General features: G+C 45.4%; 3 protein-coding genes across 6 annotated transcripts in view; 2 read left to right on the forward strand and 1 right to left on the reverse strand.

Moving 5' to 3' along the window:
- Positions 1-42: 42 nt before the first annotated feature.
- Positions 43-1144, reverse strand: MRM2 (mitochondrial rRNA methyltransferase 2). Its single transcript, XM_032974825.2, has one exon. The coding sequence runs from the start codon at positions 1142-1144 to the stop codon at positions 368-370; it is 777 nt and encodes a 258-aa protein (XP_032830716.2). The 3' UTR covers positions 43-367.
- Positions 1145-1315: 171 nt separating this feature from the next.
- Positions 1316-3310, forward strand: NUDT1 (nudix hydrolase 1). Its single transcript, XM_032974838.2, has 3 exons — positions 1316-1464; positions 2227-2372; positions 2667-3310. The coding sequence occupies exons 1-3, from the start codon at positions 1316-1318 to the stop codon at positions 2831-2833; spliced, it is 462 nt and encodes a 153-aa protein (XP_032830729.1). The 3' UTR covers positions 2834-3310.
- Positions 3311-4532: 1222 nt separating this feature from the next.
- LOC116954261 (stromal interaction molecule 1-like) overlaps positions 4533-16823 on the forward strand; it is a 34892-nt gene continuing 22601 nt past the window's right edge. The window contains exons 1-3 of one of the 4 annotated variants that reach the window (XM_076074330.1): positions 4533-4771; positions 5019-5220; positions 5460-5554. In XM_076074330.1, coding sequence (XP_075930445.1) covers positions 5482-5554 — 73 coding nt within the window. In that variant the 5' untranslated portion in view covers positions 4533-4771; positions 5019-5220; positions 5460-5481. Of the gene's footprint in view, positions 4772-5018; positions 5221-5435; positions 5555-16823 lie in introns of all 4 variants that reach the window. The other 3 variants (XM_076074333.1, XM_076074325.1, XM_032974867.2) reach the window with 3 other exon arrangements.

Here is a 16823-nt window from a genome sequence, read left to right on the forward strand (position 1 = left end):
CACGACTGTTGCTTATGGAAATTAAGCACATATACACCCACATGAGACAAATAAAACATTTATTTAGCCACAGGACGAAAAATTGCACGGTATTTTATGCCATTGCACTCACTACTACCTTTTGTGAGGGCACGTTGTTAAATAGAGGCCATCTGCAGCGTTTGACCGCGAGCAATGGGACGGCACACTTGTCCGCAGCGCGTCAAAACCCACCATCGTTTCGTATGCGCCACAACTTAACCACAAACGTCAATGACATCCCTGTCAAAAGCGAGCTGCAACAACCTCCCCCACGGACCAACAGGTCGCGGTGAGGCCCTCGCAGAGCGCGCATGGATTGGCGCGGGTCCCAAGTGGGCCGCCGAGGTCACGGGCGGCGCGGCGCCCTCAGGCCGCTCGCCGCCAGGTACAGCTCGGCCGAGTCGCGGCGGCTCGCGGGCGGCTTGAGGGCGCGCACGTCGCGGAAGGCGGCCCGGAGCCGGGCGCGGAGCTCCTCGCTGCTCGCGCCGTCCCAGAATTTGCAGAGGAAGTGGCCCCCGGGCCGCAGGATGACGAGGGCGAGCGCCAGGGCGGCCCCGCACAGCGCCAGGCTCTGCTCGTGGTCCAGGGCGCGCACCCCGCTCGCCCGGGGCGCCATGTCGCTCAGCACCAGGTGCGCCGCGCCGCCCGGGAGCAGGGCGCGAACCTTCGTCTCGGTGTCTGCGGCGCGCACGTCGGTGCCGCCCAGGAAGGAGACTCCGTCGAGGGGCTCTACGGGCAGCAGGTCCAGGCCCAGCACGAAGCCGCGCGGGGCACCGGGCAGGGCCCCGGTCGCGTTCACCCTGCGCGCCGCCTCCTGGCTCCAGGCGCCCGGCGCCGCCCCCAAGTCGAGCACGGCTCGGCCGGGCCGCAGCCAGCCCAGCTGCTCGTCCATGTGCGCCAGCTTGAATCCGCTGCGGCATCGCAGCCCCAGCTCCTGGGCGCGCTGCACGAACGGGTCGCGCCGCTGCCTCTGCAGCCAGATCTGCGCGGCCCCCGAACGCGCGCGGGGGGCCGGGCTCGGGGCGTGCAGGGCCCGGCGCGGCGAGGGGGCGCGCAGGGCCCGGTGCGCCCTGCACAGCGAGTCGACGCGGCGCGGGAGACCCACGGGGAAGCCGGGGGCCATGGCCTCGTGGCTGGCGCACGCGACACGCCTCTCCGGAAGTGTCGCTGTGCAAGTCACGCGAGTTCATTCATTTCGCTTGGCGCCACGTGGGTGGTGTGGTGTGAGGAATCCTGAGACGGTGCGGGGTCGTCGTCCCCCCCCACGGGTCCGGGTTTTTGGGGTGCCCTTGCGATGTCGCGCCGCCTCTTCACGCTCGTGCTGGTGTTGAGTCCTCCGCGGGTGCTGCTCGGGATGAAGAAGCGCGGATTCGGCGCTGGGCGCTGGAACGGGTTCGGGGGGAAAGTGCAGGCGGGAGAGAGCGTGCGGGAGGCGGCCAAGCGGTACGGGCGGTCGGGCTGGAGTAGCAAGGTGGTGGTCGTGGTGGGGGGTGGGTGGGAGATCTGTGTAAAAGGGAAAAAGGATGAGGGAGATAGGGGGGTCGGATATTGGTGGGTTGGCGCAGGGATTGTTTGGGCAGATGTGACCTGTGCCAAGCATAACCACTGGCACTTGCCATCACACAGCTCGAACGCATAGTTGTATAATTCCCAACGCGAAACGTTGTCTCTAGATTATAGTCAAGTTGGTGGGGGCGCTTGACTCGAAACGCACAGCCCTAACGTAAACACCTTGCACGAAAACATTAGTGCATGGCCCTAACCCTAATGCATGTACCTAACTGGTGAGACGTGAGGTCAATAAGCAAAGTTTATATTTGTCACTCAAACACATGTGCGGGCAGGGGGGTGACAGTCATTTGTAATTTAACAGTCATGTTAAAGTATGTAATTAGTTATTTATTGTTAAATAAATACTATAGTACTGTACGTTAAAATTGCAGAAATATATAAATGTAGGAGCGCGTGTGAGGTGTGCGTTGTTTTGAGGTGTCTAATGACTTGCAGAATGTATGAAGGGTATGAGGTGGATCTGTGCCAAGTGACGATGCGTGTGAGGGTTGGCGTGTGTGGTGAAGAGGGTGGTGAAGAGGGTGGAGAATGAGGAGAGTGGGGGTGAGTTGCATCAGGTGGCGTGAGGAGCTATGTGAAGAGGTGAGTGAGAAGCTGTTGGACGAGGTGTGTGAGGAGGTGTGTGTTTTGCAGGGAGCTCTGGGAGGAGTGCTCCATCACGGCTCAGGAGCTCATTGAGGCCGGCACGCTGACGTTCGAATTCGTTGGGGAACCTGAGGTGATGGAGGTGCACGTGTTCCGGGCTGACGCCTTCACCGGGGAGCCCAGCGAGTCAGATGGTGAGTCACTGGGAACAAAGTAACATCTTCTTCTACACGTTTGTCCCACTCATGTGGGGTCCGCTGTCCTTGCCAACCCTCTCCACACTGCCCTGTCTTGCGCCATCTCACGTCCGATCGCATCGCCCCACCTCATTTTCTGCCTTCCTCTTGATGTTCCACTTGCATCACTTGAACGCAATAATATCACTCGCCGCAACACAGCGACTCCAGCACCTGTTATGAGTGAACACCTTGCAGCTGCTTCCCTGTGTGACACTTGTACTGCACCCACCCCCCAATTTCTTCCATCAGAAATGCGCCCTCAGTGGTTTGACCTGGACAAGGTTCCCTTCTCGGAGATGTGGCCCGATGACCACCTCTGGTTTCCGATGTTGCTCAAGAAACAGAAGTTCTGCGGCTTCTTCCGGTTCCAGGGCATGAATACCATCTTGGAACACAGCCTGGAGGTTGTGGAATAAGGGTTGCGGCAAGCAAGCGCTCGTAAAACATTAGACGAGGTCCAGACACACCTACCGATGTTGCACGTGCTACACGGCTTTTTGGAGGAAACGTTTGTTGAAGCTGAGATATTAGTAGAGGTTGTAGATATTTGTGATAATGGCGCGTTTGTGTGGGCGGTGGGTAGAGGAACTCCGGTTTAATCGCATTGTTTTTTTTTCACATTGTATAGTGTTCACTGCTGCAAACGTAAGTGGTGCCTGAATCATTTGTGAACTTTCATCTCAGCATAGCAAAAGTATGTTAGTTTTACATAAACATTCCTTATACACCATTTAATCCAAGTGAGGGCGAATTGAAACCAAAATGATATTTTACAAAATAACCTCTGGGCCACAACGTAATACAATATGCATGCATTTGAAAGATGTACTGTAACATTGTATATTTAAGCTGATGTGAAAATAAAGCTCATGAGTTTGTAAGGACACGTGAAACACGGCTACATGCAGGTACAGTGTTGTGAGTGGGCACAGCCGCAGCACGGGCAACGTGGAGACATTTCCACGATGTGCTTTTTTCATAATCCTTATAGAACTTCGCTATTCCACTCCCAGAGTTGTGTAACTTGTCTCTCTTGAGCCTCAATTCACAATCGGTGAGCGTTGTGTAACGGGGTTTTAATAGTTGGTGCAAGACAATCTTTAACAACCGGAACAATGAGAGGTGGATGTCAACCCTGAATTTTATTCTTGATTTGAAGCTTTCGTGACTGCAGAAATCCATACTCTTTGGTTCTTTCGGTAAAGTCACGTAGGTAGAACTAAAATAAAACACCTGATGAAGATTGTGTTGCGATCTAAACGTGTTTTATTTGATTTCTACCTACGTGACTTTACCGAAAGAATCAAAGAGTCTGAATTTTATTGTTAGCTTGTGGCACACGAAGGGACTAAAAATCCCCCCCTTAACCAATCACAGTGCCTCCCACTTCCTCATGACGCTCATTGCCTTAGCGTGACAGCGTCTTGAGATAAACGCGTTTCCGACTCTACAAAGCACGAAACACGTCACCAAAAGCAGCGTGCCACCTCAAGCTTTGTGTGGGTTGGTTCGGGTTCTTGGGCTCCTCTGGTAGAGGGGTGGGGGCGTGGTTATGGTTCTTGGGTTTCTCTGGTAGATAGGGGGGCGTGGTTATGGTTATTGTATTTCTCTGGTAGAGAGGGGGGCGTGGTTAGGGTTCTTGGATTTATCTTGTAGAGGGGGGCGTGGTTATGGTTCTTGGGTTTCTCTGGTAGAGGGAGGCGTGGTTATGGTTCTTGGGTTTCTCTAGAAGAGAGGGGGGCGTGGTTAGAGGTCATGATTTTCTCTGGTAAAGGGGGGCGTGGTTATGGTTCTTGGGTTTCTCTAGTAGAGGGGGGGCGTGGTTAAGGTTCTTGGATTTCTCTGGTAGAGAGGGGGGCGTGGTTAGGGTTTTTGAGTTTCTCTAGAAGAGAGGGGGGCGTGGTTATGGTTCTTGAGTTTCTCTGATAGAGAAGGGGGCGTGGTTATGGTTCTTGGGTTTCTCTAGAAGAGAGGGGGGCGTGGTTATGGTTCTTGAGTTTCTCTGGTAGAGAGGGGGGCGTGGTTATGGTTCTTGGGTTTCTCTAGGAGAGAGGGGGGCGTGGTTATGGTTCTTGGGTTTCTCTGGTAGAGAGGGGGCGTGGTTAGGGTTCTTGGGTTTCTGTGGTAGAGAGGGGGCGTGGTTAGGGTTCTTGGGTTTCTCTGGTAGCGGCGGCATTCGCTGTCATGTTCGCGTGGACTTGATCTCCCTCGCAGTTGAGTTTCTAAGCCCCAGTTCCATCAGGCGCCATTAGCTGGTCTTGCTGCCTGTTGTGCCCGTGTCAGTGGACGTACGAGTCTTCATGACGAGCTGAGCTTTGCTGGACTGGGGTTTCTAGACCGGTGCGAGTTTGGAGGTGAGGTTCAGAGAAGCGGGAAGTGCGAGTATCAGGGTGTGCGCTTGTGTGGTCGTGTGCTGACCATAATATGTGTTCGCTAACCGCACCATTCCCCAACAGTCTGTACGGCTATACGGTAATCTTTGTGTGAGTGTGCATGTCAGTGTCATTGAGTGAGCAGCGGTTATGTAGTGGTTAGTGCGCTGCGCTACGAACCCGGCGACCCGAGTTTATTTTTTTGCTCACGCTCCTGGGCCTCCCTTAGGTCGACTCAGCCTTAAATGAGTACCTGGCATTGGAGAGACAAAGGCGGCCGGGCGTAGTCTTGGCCACACCACCCCGTCGTATGCCGAAGCGGCCTTCATAGGTGCTCGCTAACAACACTTACCGCAACAGTCTGTTAAGACTGCATGGAGGATCTTCGTCTCGAAGGGGGGCAACTTCGCCTGGGCACCAGCAGCAGTGAGGTGAAATCACCATCACTTGGTGGCGAATAGCTGCTGCGTTAACAGTGTCTGTGTTGGTATGTCGTTGTGCCATTGTGTTAGCGTGTGTGTCAGTATGTATGTCGTTTTTCATTTGTGCCGATGTATTCGTGTATGCATATCAGTGTGTCTTTGTTTTTGGGTTGTATGTGTACTTACGCATTTCTGTGATGTGTATAGTAGTGTATTTCTTTCAGTGTGTGTGTGTGCGTGCGCCCTAGAGTCTGAGGATCTGGGTTCGACATGGATATGCGGGAGGCAGCGCTGACGTGTCTCTTGGTGCTGGCGTTGGGCTGTGCTGCGAAACGGAGTGAAGGTGAGGGGTGTGTCTGTGTCGTTGTCTTCGTGTGTGTCATTACTGGGATATGGGGGGCGGTAGTTTTCGTGGTGGTGGTGGTGATGGTGGTGTCGATTGGTGGTGTAGTAGCGGTTAGCGCACTGCGCTACGGCCACCAACACCAGTGGTGACGATTATCTGAACCGGTCCTGGGCCTCCCTGAGGTCGACTCAGCCTCGATGTGGAGACAAAGGCGGCTGGACGTGGTTGCTGGCCACCCACCCCCTCGTGTGTCGTTACGGCCTTCATAGGTGCTCGCTAACAGCACTTGCCCCAAGATTATGGTAAGGCTATACGGGGGGGCTTTTGTCTTTGTGTACGGATCGTGGAGAACTGGCGCACTGGTGAGCGCACTGCTACAAAATCCGCTCACCCCCAATATCAGTGTTAAATATTTGAACCGGACCCTGGGCCTCTCCTAGGTAGACTCAGCCTTAAATGAGTACCTGGTGCGGTGTGTAAACATCAGCACTTGGGAGACAAAGGCGGCCGAGCGTGGTGTTGACCACCCACGCCCTCGTGTACCGTCCCAGCCTTCGTAGGTACTAGCTGACAACACTTGTTTTAACAGTCCGTTAATTTGCCAAATTCGTGTTACCTCAAAATGCACCTAGCCTGGCACAAGCACCATGGTAAGGTCACCACCAATTAGCATTTTGGTCTCCATCTGTGTGTGGTTGAGTATACAGTAGTTTCTAATTTCTTGCCGTAGATGTGCATAAGCGTGTTGTTAATGTGTGTGGTTATGAATAGCTTATTGACTGGAGTGCATAGCTGTGTGGTGGTCATTCCATTTCTTGATTCTGAGCTGGTGGTGTAAGTTCCACACTTTTATGATGAGGGTCAGTCACTCCTTTAACACGACATACACTTGTGATGCCTTATCCAGGTGTTACTCATTCTGCCTAAGGGACACTGTTGTGCCTTCGATACCATAGTTGGGATCAGAACACCTGAATGTAACTTTCGGGGATTTGAATCTTTACCCACCGAATTCTATCCCAGTCCATATCGTATAACCGGCACATGTATGTCAGTATTACACCATACACTAACAGGAATACACACGAGAGACATTATTATTCCAGTTGTAAAGATGTTTATTGTCATTGGCCTTCTAAGTAAAAACTTTATTTTAAGTTTTAAAAAGATGCTTGACCTAGGAAGGCCATTTGGTGACATTTTGCATGATTGGCTTTGGAAGTGCATGGTTCTTCATTGGCCTTGTACCTTTCATGTCAATTTTCACTGATAGCGTTGATGCGTTTTACAACACATGCTCTATGTAGATGTACATTAATATTGTTGGTGGTGTTTCTATCACAGTAAACAGGGGGCACATATGTGTGCACCACCTAATATTAGTGGGGCCGTCTGCAAAACACCATAATTGGGATTAGGCTGTAAGAGCAGAGCTCGAAGTTCAGGTGTCAACTGTGTAACTCTTTCTGGATCTGGATGGGATGGTAAGAGGTGGTGGAGCTAATGGCATGAAAACATTACTTATTTAACCTGAGGGCCTCCCCAGCACTAAATGTTTGGCCAACTCCTTGCATTTGTATTGCACACCAACAGCATGGTAATGTGAATATTCATGCATTTTTATCTAGTTAAGATTTCATATTAAAATAAACCCTTGTTTCCTCATTTATTAAATGTTCAGGCACAGTCTTTATTTTTATTCAACTGAGTTGTTTTTTTTTATGTTGCAAACTGGTAACTTCATGCTGAAATGTAAAACAAATTGATGCAATGCTTACATTGCCCATATACATTTCAATACTTGCTGTATACAGTATTCCCTCGTTATTCGCGAACTTGTTATCTGCGATTTTGGCTATTCGCGAATCGCATCTGGAACTTTACTTGACTGCATCGAGAGAGAGAAAGAAAGTGATGAGATAAAATGATGAGATAAACTCATGTGCAACATCATAATTTAAGGTGAGTTCATTTATAAACTATTATTTAAAACTTTAATATTTATGTTTATTTACCATGGTTATTAAAACCAATTGAATATGTTCGTGTTACTCAAGGTAAGTCATTGCGAAGATAGATTTTCGTAGGCCAATATATTTATTCGCGAAATTTTCTATTCACAAGGATCGCCGGAACGTATCTGTATGCCTCGCGAATAATGAGGGAATACTGCATATATTATATATACAGGCAGACCTCGCTCAGCGTGACCCCGTACAATGCTGATTCATTACGGCGTTCTTTGCCCTGGATATTTTTTTACCATCTTTTTTTTTTTAAATCAAAATATCTACAAAGTGCTTACGAGTGAGAACACAAAGCAGTGCCAGACGAGAAAAAGTTCCCGCCCCCCTCATTCACTTTGCCATTCACAGCGACTTAAGCTCTGAGCCAATCAGAACCGCACCCCCTGCGATTCTATTATCACAATTTGTGGTCACCATTCTATTTTAAATAATCGATTTGTTGAGGGAGGTGAGACCTCACAAGACCAGGATGGAGTCTCAGGCTCCACCTAAAAGAAACCTCACCACAGAAATGTAGACTGAGTGCATCACAAAGATCACAGAGTTCCTGGAGCTTTTCTCTGAGAATGATCCAGATTGGGAGTGCAGCAGCTCCCCCATGGATGCCTTGGAGGAGTACGGTAGAATGCACTCATGAGTAAAGGATATACTACTGATCATAAATGATTATTTTTACGTATGAAATAATGTTTACCATTTGTATTATTCGCACTTTTACCAATACCCTAATGAAGCCCTCATATTTTGCTCAAACTAAAGACACAACAGTATATACAATATATAATGACCCCTTTTAGCGCTGTTTTGATTAGTGCTCCCTTCTCTTTGAATACATCTTGAGTGCTAAGCGAGGTCTGCCTGTACTCACAAGATATCGCACCCTATGGGAGGCAAATTACTTGATTTATTTAAAAAAGTGTATTTGTGTTTGGGATGAGATGTAAAGCTATGTAGAACTTTAGGGTGGCCCTATACTGTGATTGAAACCAACATTTGGGTGTAATTCTTTGGGGCCTAAATTCTAATATTACTATTTTCAGATTTTTTTTATTTCTAGTAAAGCATAGATTAAGGGTGCGGTGGTGGCAAGATGGTTAGTGGGAATGCACTGTTATCCTGGTGACCTGCATTTGATTCCCGGCCACATTAATGGTGAGTCATATCTGACCTGTTAGTGGGCTCCAACCTGCACTTATCAGCTTGGTGAAGTTTGGTCAAACAATCCGCAAGACTAACATAGCATGAAGAAGCTTTCATTCAGAAGTGAATTAACAAAGTGTTGAAAATAGTTTTTTTTTATTATAATTATCAGCCATATTCTATCCAACGCTGGAAGAAGGCCACCTCATGTCGTCACCATCCTTCGCTATCATGCGATGTACCAAACCCATCTCGCTCCTACACGTGAGCCGATCTTGTAATTTTATCTCTGCAGTAGTGGTCCTCCTGGTTATGTCCTCGCCTTTAGCTGCCATTTCACGTCCTGCAAAAGCCAACTATTCTTAAGTCAGCAGGATTGATCCAATTTGCATTTGTTCTCTGATCCATGTCACTGTTATTCCTAGCATGCATCGATCTCTATGCTTTGCATACGTTTCATGTTTTACCTTGAATAGCCTCCGTGAGTGTACTTCCTTGTTTAACTTATTTTCTAGTCTGATACTACTTTGTTTATATTCAGTCTCATTGTAATGTCCATTTTTATAAATTTGTTGTCAATATAGCAATCCCCTGCCAACCGCGGGGGTTAGACTCGTCATAGCTTAACTAAGTTTCCTGTTTATTAACTAAACACCGAATAAAATACAGTACATGACACAATAACCTAATGAAACATAAATAACATTACATACCTGTAATATTCACGATGACGACAAGGAGATGATGTGGGAGGAGCTGAGCCAAACCTGCTCTTCCTCGGCCACAGACGCAAACGCTGGCCTTCACCATTTACGGCACGCTTCGGGTCCATGGTTAAGGGCAAAATTAACCCTTTCCCGGAATCGGAAGAAAAATTAAGTAACTTTATTGGCACATTATGTCTTTTATAACATCACACAATACAATGATGTCATGCTGTTATGTAATACACACATTATTTCCTTAACACCGTGCTTACCCGTGGATGCTGACGTTTCCAGGCCGCGGTTGGTAAACAGGTTTTCAGAATATTGTGTTATTTTATTTTATCAATTTATTATTTTATTCTCATTCTACGTGACTTTACCGAAAGAACCAAAGAAGAGGTTTTCAGAAGTAAATCCGCGTATACTCAAATCTCGCAGCTGGAAAATTCTCAGTTGGAAAGAGATTACTGTGTATTTTTTTAATAAAGGTTCATGAGAGCTTAGATGACTGTATCATATCCACTAATAAGATGAATTATGTATTTCTGGGTCAATTCGGTAAGCGCAGATAATAGGATTAATTTGCAGAAACTTCTGGTGCATGCCACTTATCTTGTAAAGAATGTGAATTATAGAATGAATGGTGTTTTTTTTTTATCCAGTACTTGGAATGTCCACAGATCGATGGGGCAGTACAGATGTAGGAAAACAGAAACATGAGGGCATATAAGAGATATTTCACTGCACAAGTAAATGACTCTTATATCTTAGTATTCAACAGCACGCGCATCATTTCTGTAAACGCGCATACTGTACGTAATTATAAATAACGGACAGCATTATAACGCATTGTGCACTTTTTACACTTGCATTAGTGTGCATGCATGTAACTCGAAACCTGAGTCGATGTGTGTGTGTGTGCTGGTGTAATTTCATAGGGCTCCACAATAAATATATTTTTTTACGTCAAATATCTTAGGGTCTAATTTGCCAGTGGAGTAGAAACACATGCTGAATATACTTTACAATTCTCATCACTTAATGACAAACGCTGCAATACCAAAACGAGGAGCATTTCCAAAACGGTACATAATTTACATAAACCTTCACTTATTTGCCTTGCAGTGTTGTTAATGCGGTGATAAGAAAGCATTCCCATCCTGTGTTTTTTGGTACGTGAGAATAAACTTGGCACGTTGCGGCTTGCCTTCTTTAAGAAGTGGTTTTTTAGAACTGAATAAAATAACGAGGTCTATAATGTTTTTTGCTCAGAATACATTTTGATAGTTTGGTGGTAGAGCCATGGCTTTCTTCAGGGCTTGTATGAATGTCCTGATTGAGGCCAGACAGCCAAAAACAGCCATTTTTATTAACATTTATTTGAATGTTCTTTCAACAGTAGGAAAACAAGGCATGACTGTATTTTTTGCTCCTCTACTTGCTTGTAATCTCTGAAGGAGCAACAATTAATTATTCTACGTGTATACTATATAGTGCTCTGTAATTGCTTGTGAGTGATTGTGTGAAGTTTTATACATGTGTTATTGTGAGAATAGGTTTTCCCCTTTTTTTCTGGCAATAAACAGGTGTTAAGATATTAAAACACCAAACTGAAAATCTTTTACAAGGAATCATGTCTGCATTAACCACAATACTGTGGTCAGACTGCAAACAAAAAACACTCTGATAATATATGCATTGTCTTTGAAACTGATTGGTCCACACCAGAGACAGCTTTCTTTTGAGTCTAGTCTCAAAACGGTGTTAGACCAGAGGACACCAAAAGGCGTACAGCACAACGACAATGCCAATATCAGAGTAATGAGAGCTCGGGGGGAGCAGATACATCATGGGACCTCCTTTGCCAGTACCAAAACATGAGAATAGGTTTTCCCTTTTGTGTTATTGTCTTTGCAGTTTAATGCATGTAACTGTGCCTCTATATGTGTGGCTGTGTAACTTTATAGGTGTTTGCCTGGCTATATTTTCCATTTTGTGTCTCTGGTTGTACTTGTAACTGGTGAAAACACACCTCCCCCTTGTGTTGTGCTGGCCTAAATAGGTGCTTACAAACAGCATTTTCTTAGGCAGTCCAAGGTTAAATGGAGGATTATTGTATGAGATTGTGTGTGTGTGTATATAAGTATGAACTTGGCTGCTTGAGTTCGATTCCCGCTCATGGCCAACACTAGTGACGATTATTTGAACCAGTCCTGGGCCTCCCCGAGGTCGGCTCAGCCTCAAATGAGTACCTGGTGTAGTGTGTAAACATCGCCACTGGGGAGACAAAGGCGGCCAGGCGTGGTGCTGGCCACCCACCTCCTTATGTGCTGTGCCAGCCTTCATAGGTGCTTGCTAATAGCACTTCCCCCGACAGGCTGTTCAGGCTACACAGGGAATCTTTGTCTTTGTATATGAGTGCAGGGCTGTTAAGTTTGAGGAAAGAAGATGCATTATCTGTAAATTGTTGCAGCAGTATAAGTTGAGAGGAAGAGTGAGTGAGTGGAGGGGGTGCTGAGTGAGCAGTTTTTTTTGGTCACTTGTATGAGTCTGATTGCGTGTGATATGTGCATGTGGAAGGCTGATTGCGCTGCGTTCGCGTGCGAGTGTTTGACGAGGCCCAATTGCACGTCACACTTGGCAATAAGTGAGAGTTGACAAGCCTGTAAGAATAGCAATGTATGGAATGGTGCATGTTTAGTGGTGTTTGTGCGGTTGGGTTTGTGTGATTCTGTATTTTTGGCTCTGGGTGGTTGTGTGTGAACGTGTGTTTGGCTGGTCCAGTTTGAGGAGCTGGTAACCCCTTTTCATTTATTTCCTTTATCAAACGACCAAAGAACACAAATCCAAGTAAGAATGTGTAAGAGGTTCTGAGAGAACATGCATCCATTTGTTCCCTAGCCAAAACAATATGGTAGAGCCAGCGGACTAAATCCCCGCCGCCACTTTCAAGAGCTTCTTAAAGCGGCAGTTAATTGATTCAACTGGCCACGTGGAATATTTGAACGCTCACTGGGGTAGAGAGACTGCCATTCCGCGGTCCGGAGCTCTTCCAGTACCAGCTAGAGAACTGTGGAATACAGGCTTTTGTTACAACGAGGGGTGTACAGTGATTTATTCAGGGCAGGATAACTTTAAAAAAGTGAGTGCTCATTCTTGAATAAAAGGGGGGTGTAGGAGTGTGGAGGTGATGATTGGGAGGTGGTGAGTGCTAGGCTGTTGTGTACTCACCTGCCTCTCAACAGATGTTGAGGATTGATGGGATCGTTGTCATTGGAGTGTGTGTTTTGGGGTGTGTTTGCGTGCGCATGTGACCTGTGTGTGTGTCTGTGTGTGTGCAAAAAAGATCTGGACAAAGTCCCATCGGTGAGTTCCTCCGGCAGACAAGGCTGCATTGGCTGGGTCATGTAGCCCGCATGCCCAGCCACCGCAAGCCTAAATAGCTTTTGTTCGGCCGGATCGAGGGGGCTAAATGGGTGCGGCACGGGTTAGAGAATAGATGTATTGATGTGGTACAGGAGGATGTGGTGCTGAGTGGACTTGCCGATGACTGGTACCAGCGGTGTCAAGATCGGCCTCAGTGGAGGAGGCACGTGAAGGATGCTACTGGGCAGTTGGAGGCAGTCGCCCTCCAACAACAACGGAAGGGGGAGGAGCGACGCTCACAGCAATGAGTGGAGTGCCGGGTGGCTAAAGCACAGAAAGTTTGCACAGTCCCGGCACAAGGTGGTGCATTTCAGTCAATCAACCCATTGCACCTGGGTGCAATGGCCTTAAAGTGCACAAAGCCTGGCACAAAGCATCGTGGTGACGTCACCGCCACTTAGTGGAGATTGGTGGTAGTTGCAATTTTCGTGGCTCATTGCGCCCTCTCCGACAAGAAAGCCATCATCAGGACTCAAGGTAAGTGAAAATGAAACAGATTTTTTTCTATTTTTGTTACTTTATTTTACGTGTTATTTACTGCCCAGTTTTATTCATGAGTTGAACAATACTTCCCTTTGTTGAACTGTAAAATGTTTAATAACACTGATCATATGGGCATTTATATCCAGCATATTCTACGTTCGACTTTATGAACGGGTCTCAGGAACTAATTGTGTTCGTAAGTCGAGGACTGACCATAGTCTTTCTCCTTGCACAGATATTCCTGTGCTGTTGTCCTGAATGGCATCCACTCTTTCTAAGTATCTGACGAAGTTGTTTGGTGATAGTGGATCTCCCTTTCTCATACCTGTTGTTGTTGGGAACCATTCTATTTCTTTTCCAAACTTTACTGCCGACTTAGACCTTTCACCTATATCTTACAGAAATCTCTGTCAGTCTTTTCTCTACTCCACATGATCTTAATGTTGCCCACATTGTCTTGAATTTCGATTTAAAGCTTTTGTGACTGCAAGAATTCATCTTCTTTGGTTCTTTTGGTAAAGTCACATAGAATGAGAATAAAATAATAAATTAATAAAATAAAATAACACAATAAAATTCTCACGACGTTTCGGCCACAACACAAGCGTCACATTGTCTTGCTTAGTCGAATCAAATAGGTTCTGGAAACCTATTAAACGTTCCTGTCTTTGCTAAACCCTGCCTGTTCATCCACAAATCGATTTGATAGTATTATCATTAGTATCTTCCCCGTGTGGCTCATGAGTGCGATGGTTCAGTAATTTTTTACAATCGTGAGATCTCCTTTCTTGGGTATCGTCCCAAATATGGATTTTTTACACTCTTACAGTATTTTCCCTTCTCTCCATACTTGTTTTCATAGCTCATTCCTTCATATAGTCTATTATTACTAGTCAGTTAACCAGTCACTCAGTCAATACAATATATTATTTACTAGGAAAGCAATCAATCAGAAGGCTTTCTCTGTCATCCATCAAGATCTCACTCATTTGAAAACCCAAATTTTTTTCAGGTGCAAAAAGCATGTCAGACGATTGTGTAATACCCTTCCTCGGTTCATTAGGGATTATCTTTTTCTTTTTAAATCACGTCTTAAAATTCACCTATTTCAACATGCTTTCCATGTAACTTACAATAAAAAATGTCTGTTTAGATTACTCACTAATTATTATTACAGTATTCACTTTTCATCAAAAGTCTTATTTTATTGGAATTTCGAGTGTAGTTTTTAATTTTGTTATTATCAGCATTCTATTTCGCTAAGATTTTAACTATAGTTGTGAGTGTAGTTTTACTTTTAAGTACCGCGCTTTAAGATACTTCAATATGAAAGGCACTTTATAAAATAGAGATTATTATTGGAATTTGCCACCCCAGTTGCCCACTAGGGGACAGCTTAAATCAAAATTGTTCAGATTTTGGGAAATTAGTTTTGCAATGAGAAGTGCTGCGGCAACCATTGCCGGTAATGACTGCCCTCAAATTGCCAACGTAGATCATGGCCATTAATCATTTAGCGTTAAATGTTGAGACGTTTGTACAGTGTAAAACTTTTTTTATTTGTACTCTTTGGTTCTATTCGGTAAAGTCACGTAGGTAAAAAATAAAACAACAAAAATCACGACGTTTCGGCCACAACACAAGCGGCCTTCTTCAGGTGAAGGGACCAGACTGTCTCGAAGACTGCGCAGTATTCGAGACAGCACGGTCCCTTCACCTGATGAAGGCCGCTTGTGTTGTGGCCGAAACGTCGTGATTTTTGTTGTTTTATTTTTTACCTACGTGACTTTACCGAATAGAACCAAAGAGTATGGATCCTTGCAGTCACGAAAGCTTCAAATCTTTTTTTATTTGCTTAACGTTTAAACTGTCCAAAATGTGTAACTTCCAACGCCACCTACAGCACGTGGCTTGCAGTGCTCGCACACAAAACGTGCCCTCCGTACCTTTATGGTTCTGTCTCTCTTGTTTTATTTCTCTGATTTTTTTTGTCTGCCTTTTACTGCGCTTTGTCTCCCTTGCTTTATTTCCACACAACAACAATGGAGGATGGATGAGCCATTGTTACAACAATGAGCAGTGCCAGGCAACTAAAACATAGAAAGTTGGCGCATTGGGGTATGCAGGTGGTGCATCTGGTAGTAATCTCAGTTAACTCGTAACAGCTGGGTCTGTTTCTCTTGCCAGCAAGCCTTCAACACTTCCCTTGGCCTCAAAGTGCACATAGCCTGGCACAATCACTGCGCTGATATTTCCACCACTTTATAATGAATGGCGGCTGTTGATGTTATTTTGTCTGTGTGTGATTGTGTGTGGATGCGTGTTTGGTTGGGTGGTTATGTGTTTGAATTTGTCAACGTGGGTGTGTCACGTGTTACGTGTATGTGGGTGTGGGTGTGAGTTGTGTTGTAAACATTTTGTACACATTGTTCGTGGTAATCTGTAATGTGTGTGAGTGAATATGTATGTGATTATTAATAGTCTGAACCAGCACTTGCAGAACAGCTTTCAGACCAGCAGTTGTTTGTCGTCATCTTTTGTGTCAACATATTTTTGGTAGTGATTCTGTGTGCTTATGCCATTTAGGATTTGTTTTTAAAGGTCGTGTCTCGTGAATGATTTTACAATGTAAATGTTGAAGTTGCTGTATAGGTAAATATCAGAAGGCTTGTGTGTGATGACGTGCAATGGGTATTTTTTTTAACTGCCCTACGGTTCTATTACTCTCTGGAGTTCCCTGCTATGAATAATATTCATGGCAGTTCGTATATGAACCTCTCCTTGGTCTCCCTAAGGTAAAATTGTCCCTAAATGAGTACTTGGTGCAGTGTGTAAATATACAACTTCTCAAAGCTAGTTAGGGAGACAGCCTTTCCAGTTTTGGGGGATGTCTGACATACTGCAAATAGTTCATATTTTAGTTTTACAAACATTCACTTATATTTACAGGTAATTAACGCCTAACACATTTCATTAACAATCAATTACTTGATAAGAATGATCTATTATTCAGAATGTAAGATTAACAATTCAGCAACAAGTAAGATTACTACTGTACAGTTTCATCCAAGACATTGAAACAGAGGTGTATTGCTGATGTTCAGAAGATGTGGAAAGTGGAGGAGATTTTTTTTAACAGGTTTGAAGAGTTTATTTTGTTGTTGTAAAATAAATGTGAAACCCAAGAGACATACTTAGCCGAGCACGTTGATGGATTGAGGTGTCCAAGGACATGAATGAGTAAAAAAAACCCATAAACCTTTTCAATTTGTAGATTTTGATTTTCTAGTGCATAAACATACATTAATTGTATATATTACAATGCTCAAAAACACGGCCTTAAAAAGAAAATATACACGCACTCTTTGGGTCTTTCGGTAAAGTCACGTAGAAAAAAAATCACAACGTTTCGATCGCAACACAAGCCATCGTCTTCAGGCGAAAAAATACAGCAGGCGGACTACTGAGGCAGGAAGAAAAATA

This window comes from Petromyzon marinus, chromosome 3 (assembly GCF_048934315.1).
Source record: "Petromyzon marinus isolate PM22_M1 ecotype Great Lakes invasive population chromosome 3, UKy_Petmar_22M1.pri1.0, whole genome shotgun sequence".
Lineage (NCBI taxonomy): Eukaryota > Metazoa > Chordata > Hyperoartia > Petromyzontiformes > Petromyzontidae > Petromyzon > Petromyzon marinus.

Excerpts from the sequence above, each read along its gene's own strand:
- MRM2 (XM_032974825.2), bottom strand. The coding sequence starts at position 1,144 with ATGGCCCCCGGCTTCCCCGTGGGTCTCCCGCGCCGCGTCGACTCGCTG.
- NUDT1 (XM_032974838.2), top strand. The coding sequence starts at position 1,316 with ATGTCGCGCCGCCTCTTCACGCTCGTGCTGGTGTTGAGTCCTCCGCGG. Across the intron at positions 1,465-2,226 it reads GTGCGGGAGGCGGCCAAGCG|GGAGCTCTGGGAGGAGTGCT; the intron begins GTACGGGCGGTC and ends TGTGTTTTGCAG. Across the intron at positions 2,373-2,666 it reads GGAGCCCAGCGAGTCAGATG|AAATGCGCCCTCAGTGGTTT; the intron begins GTGAGTCACTGG and ends TTCTTCCATCAG.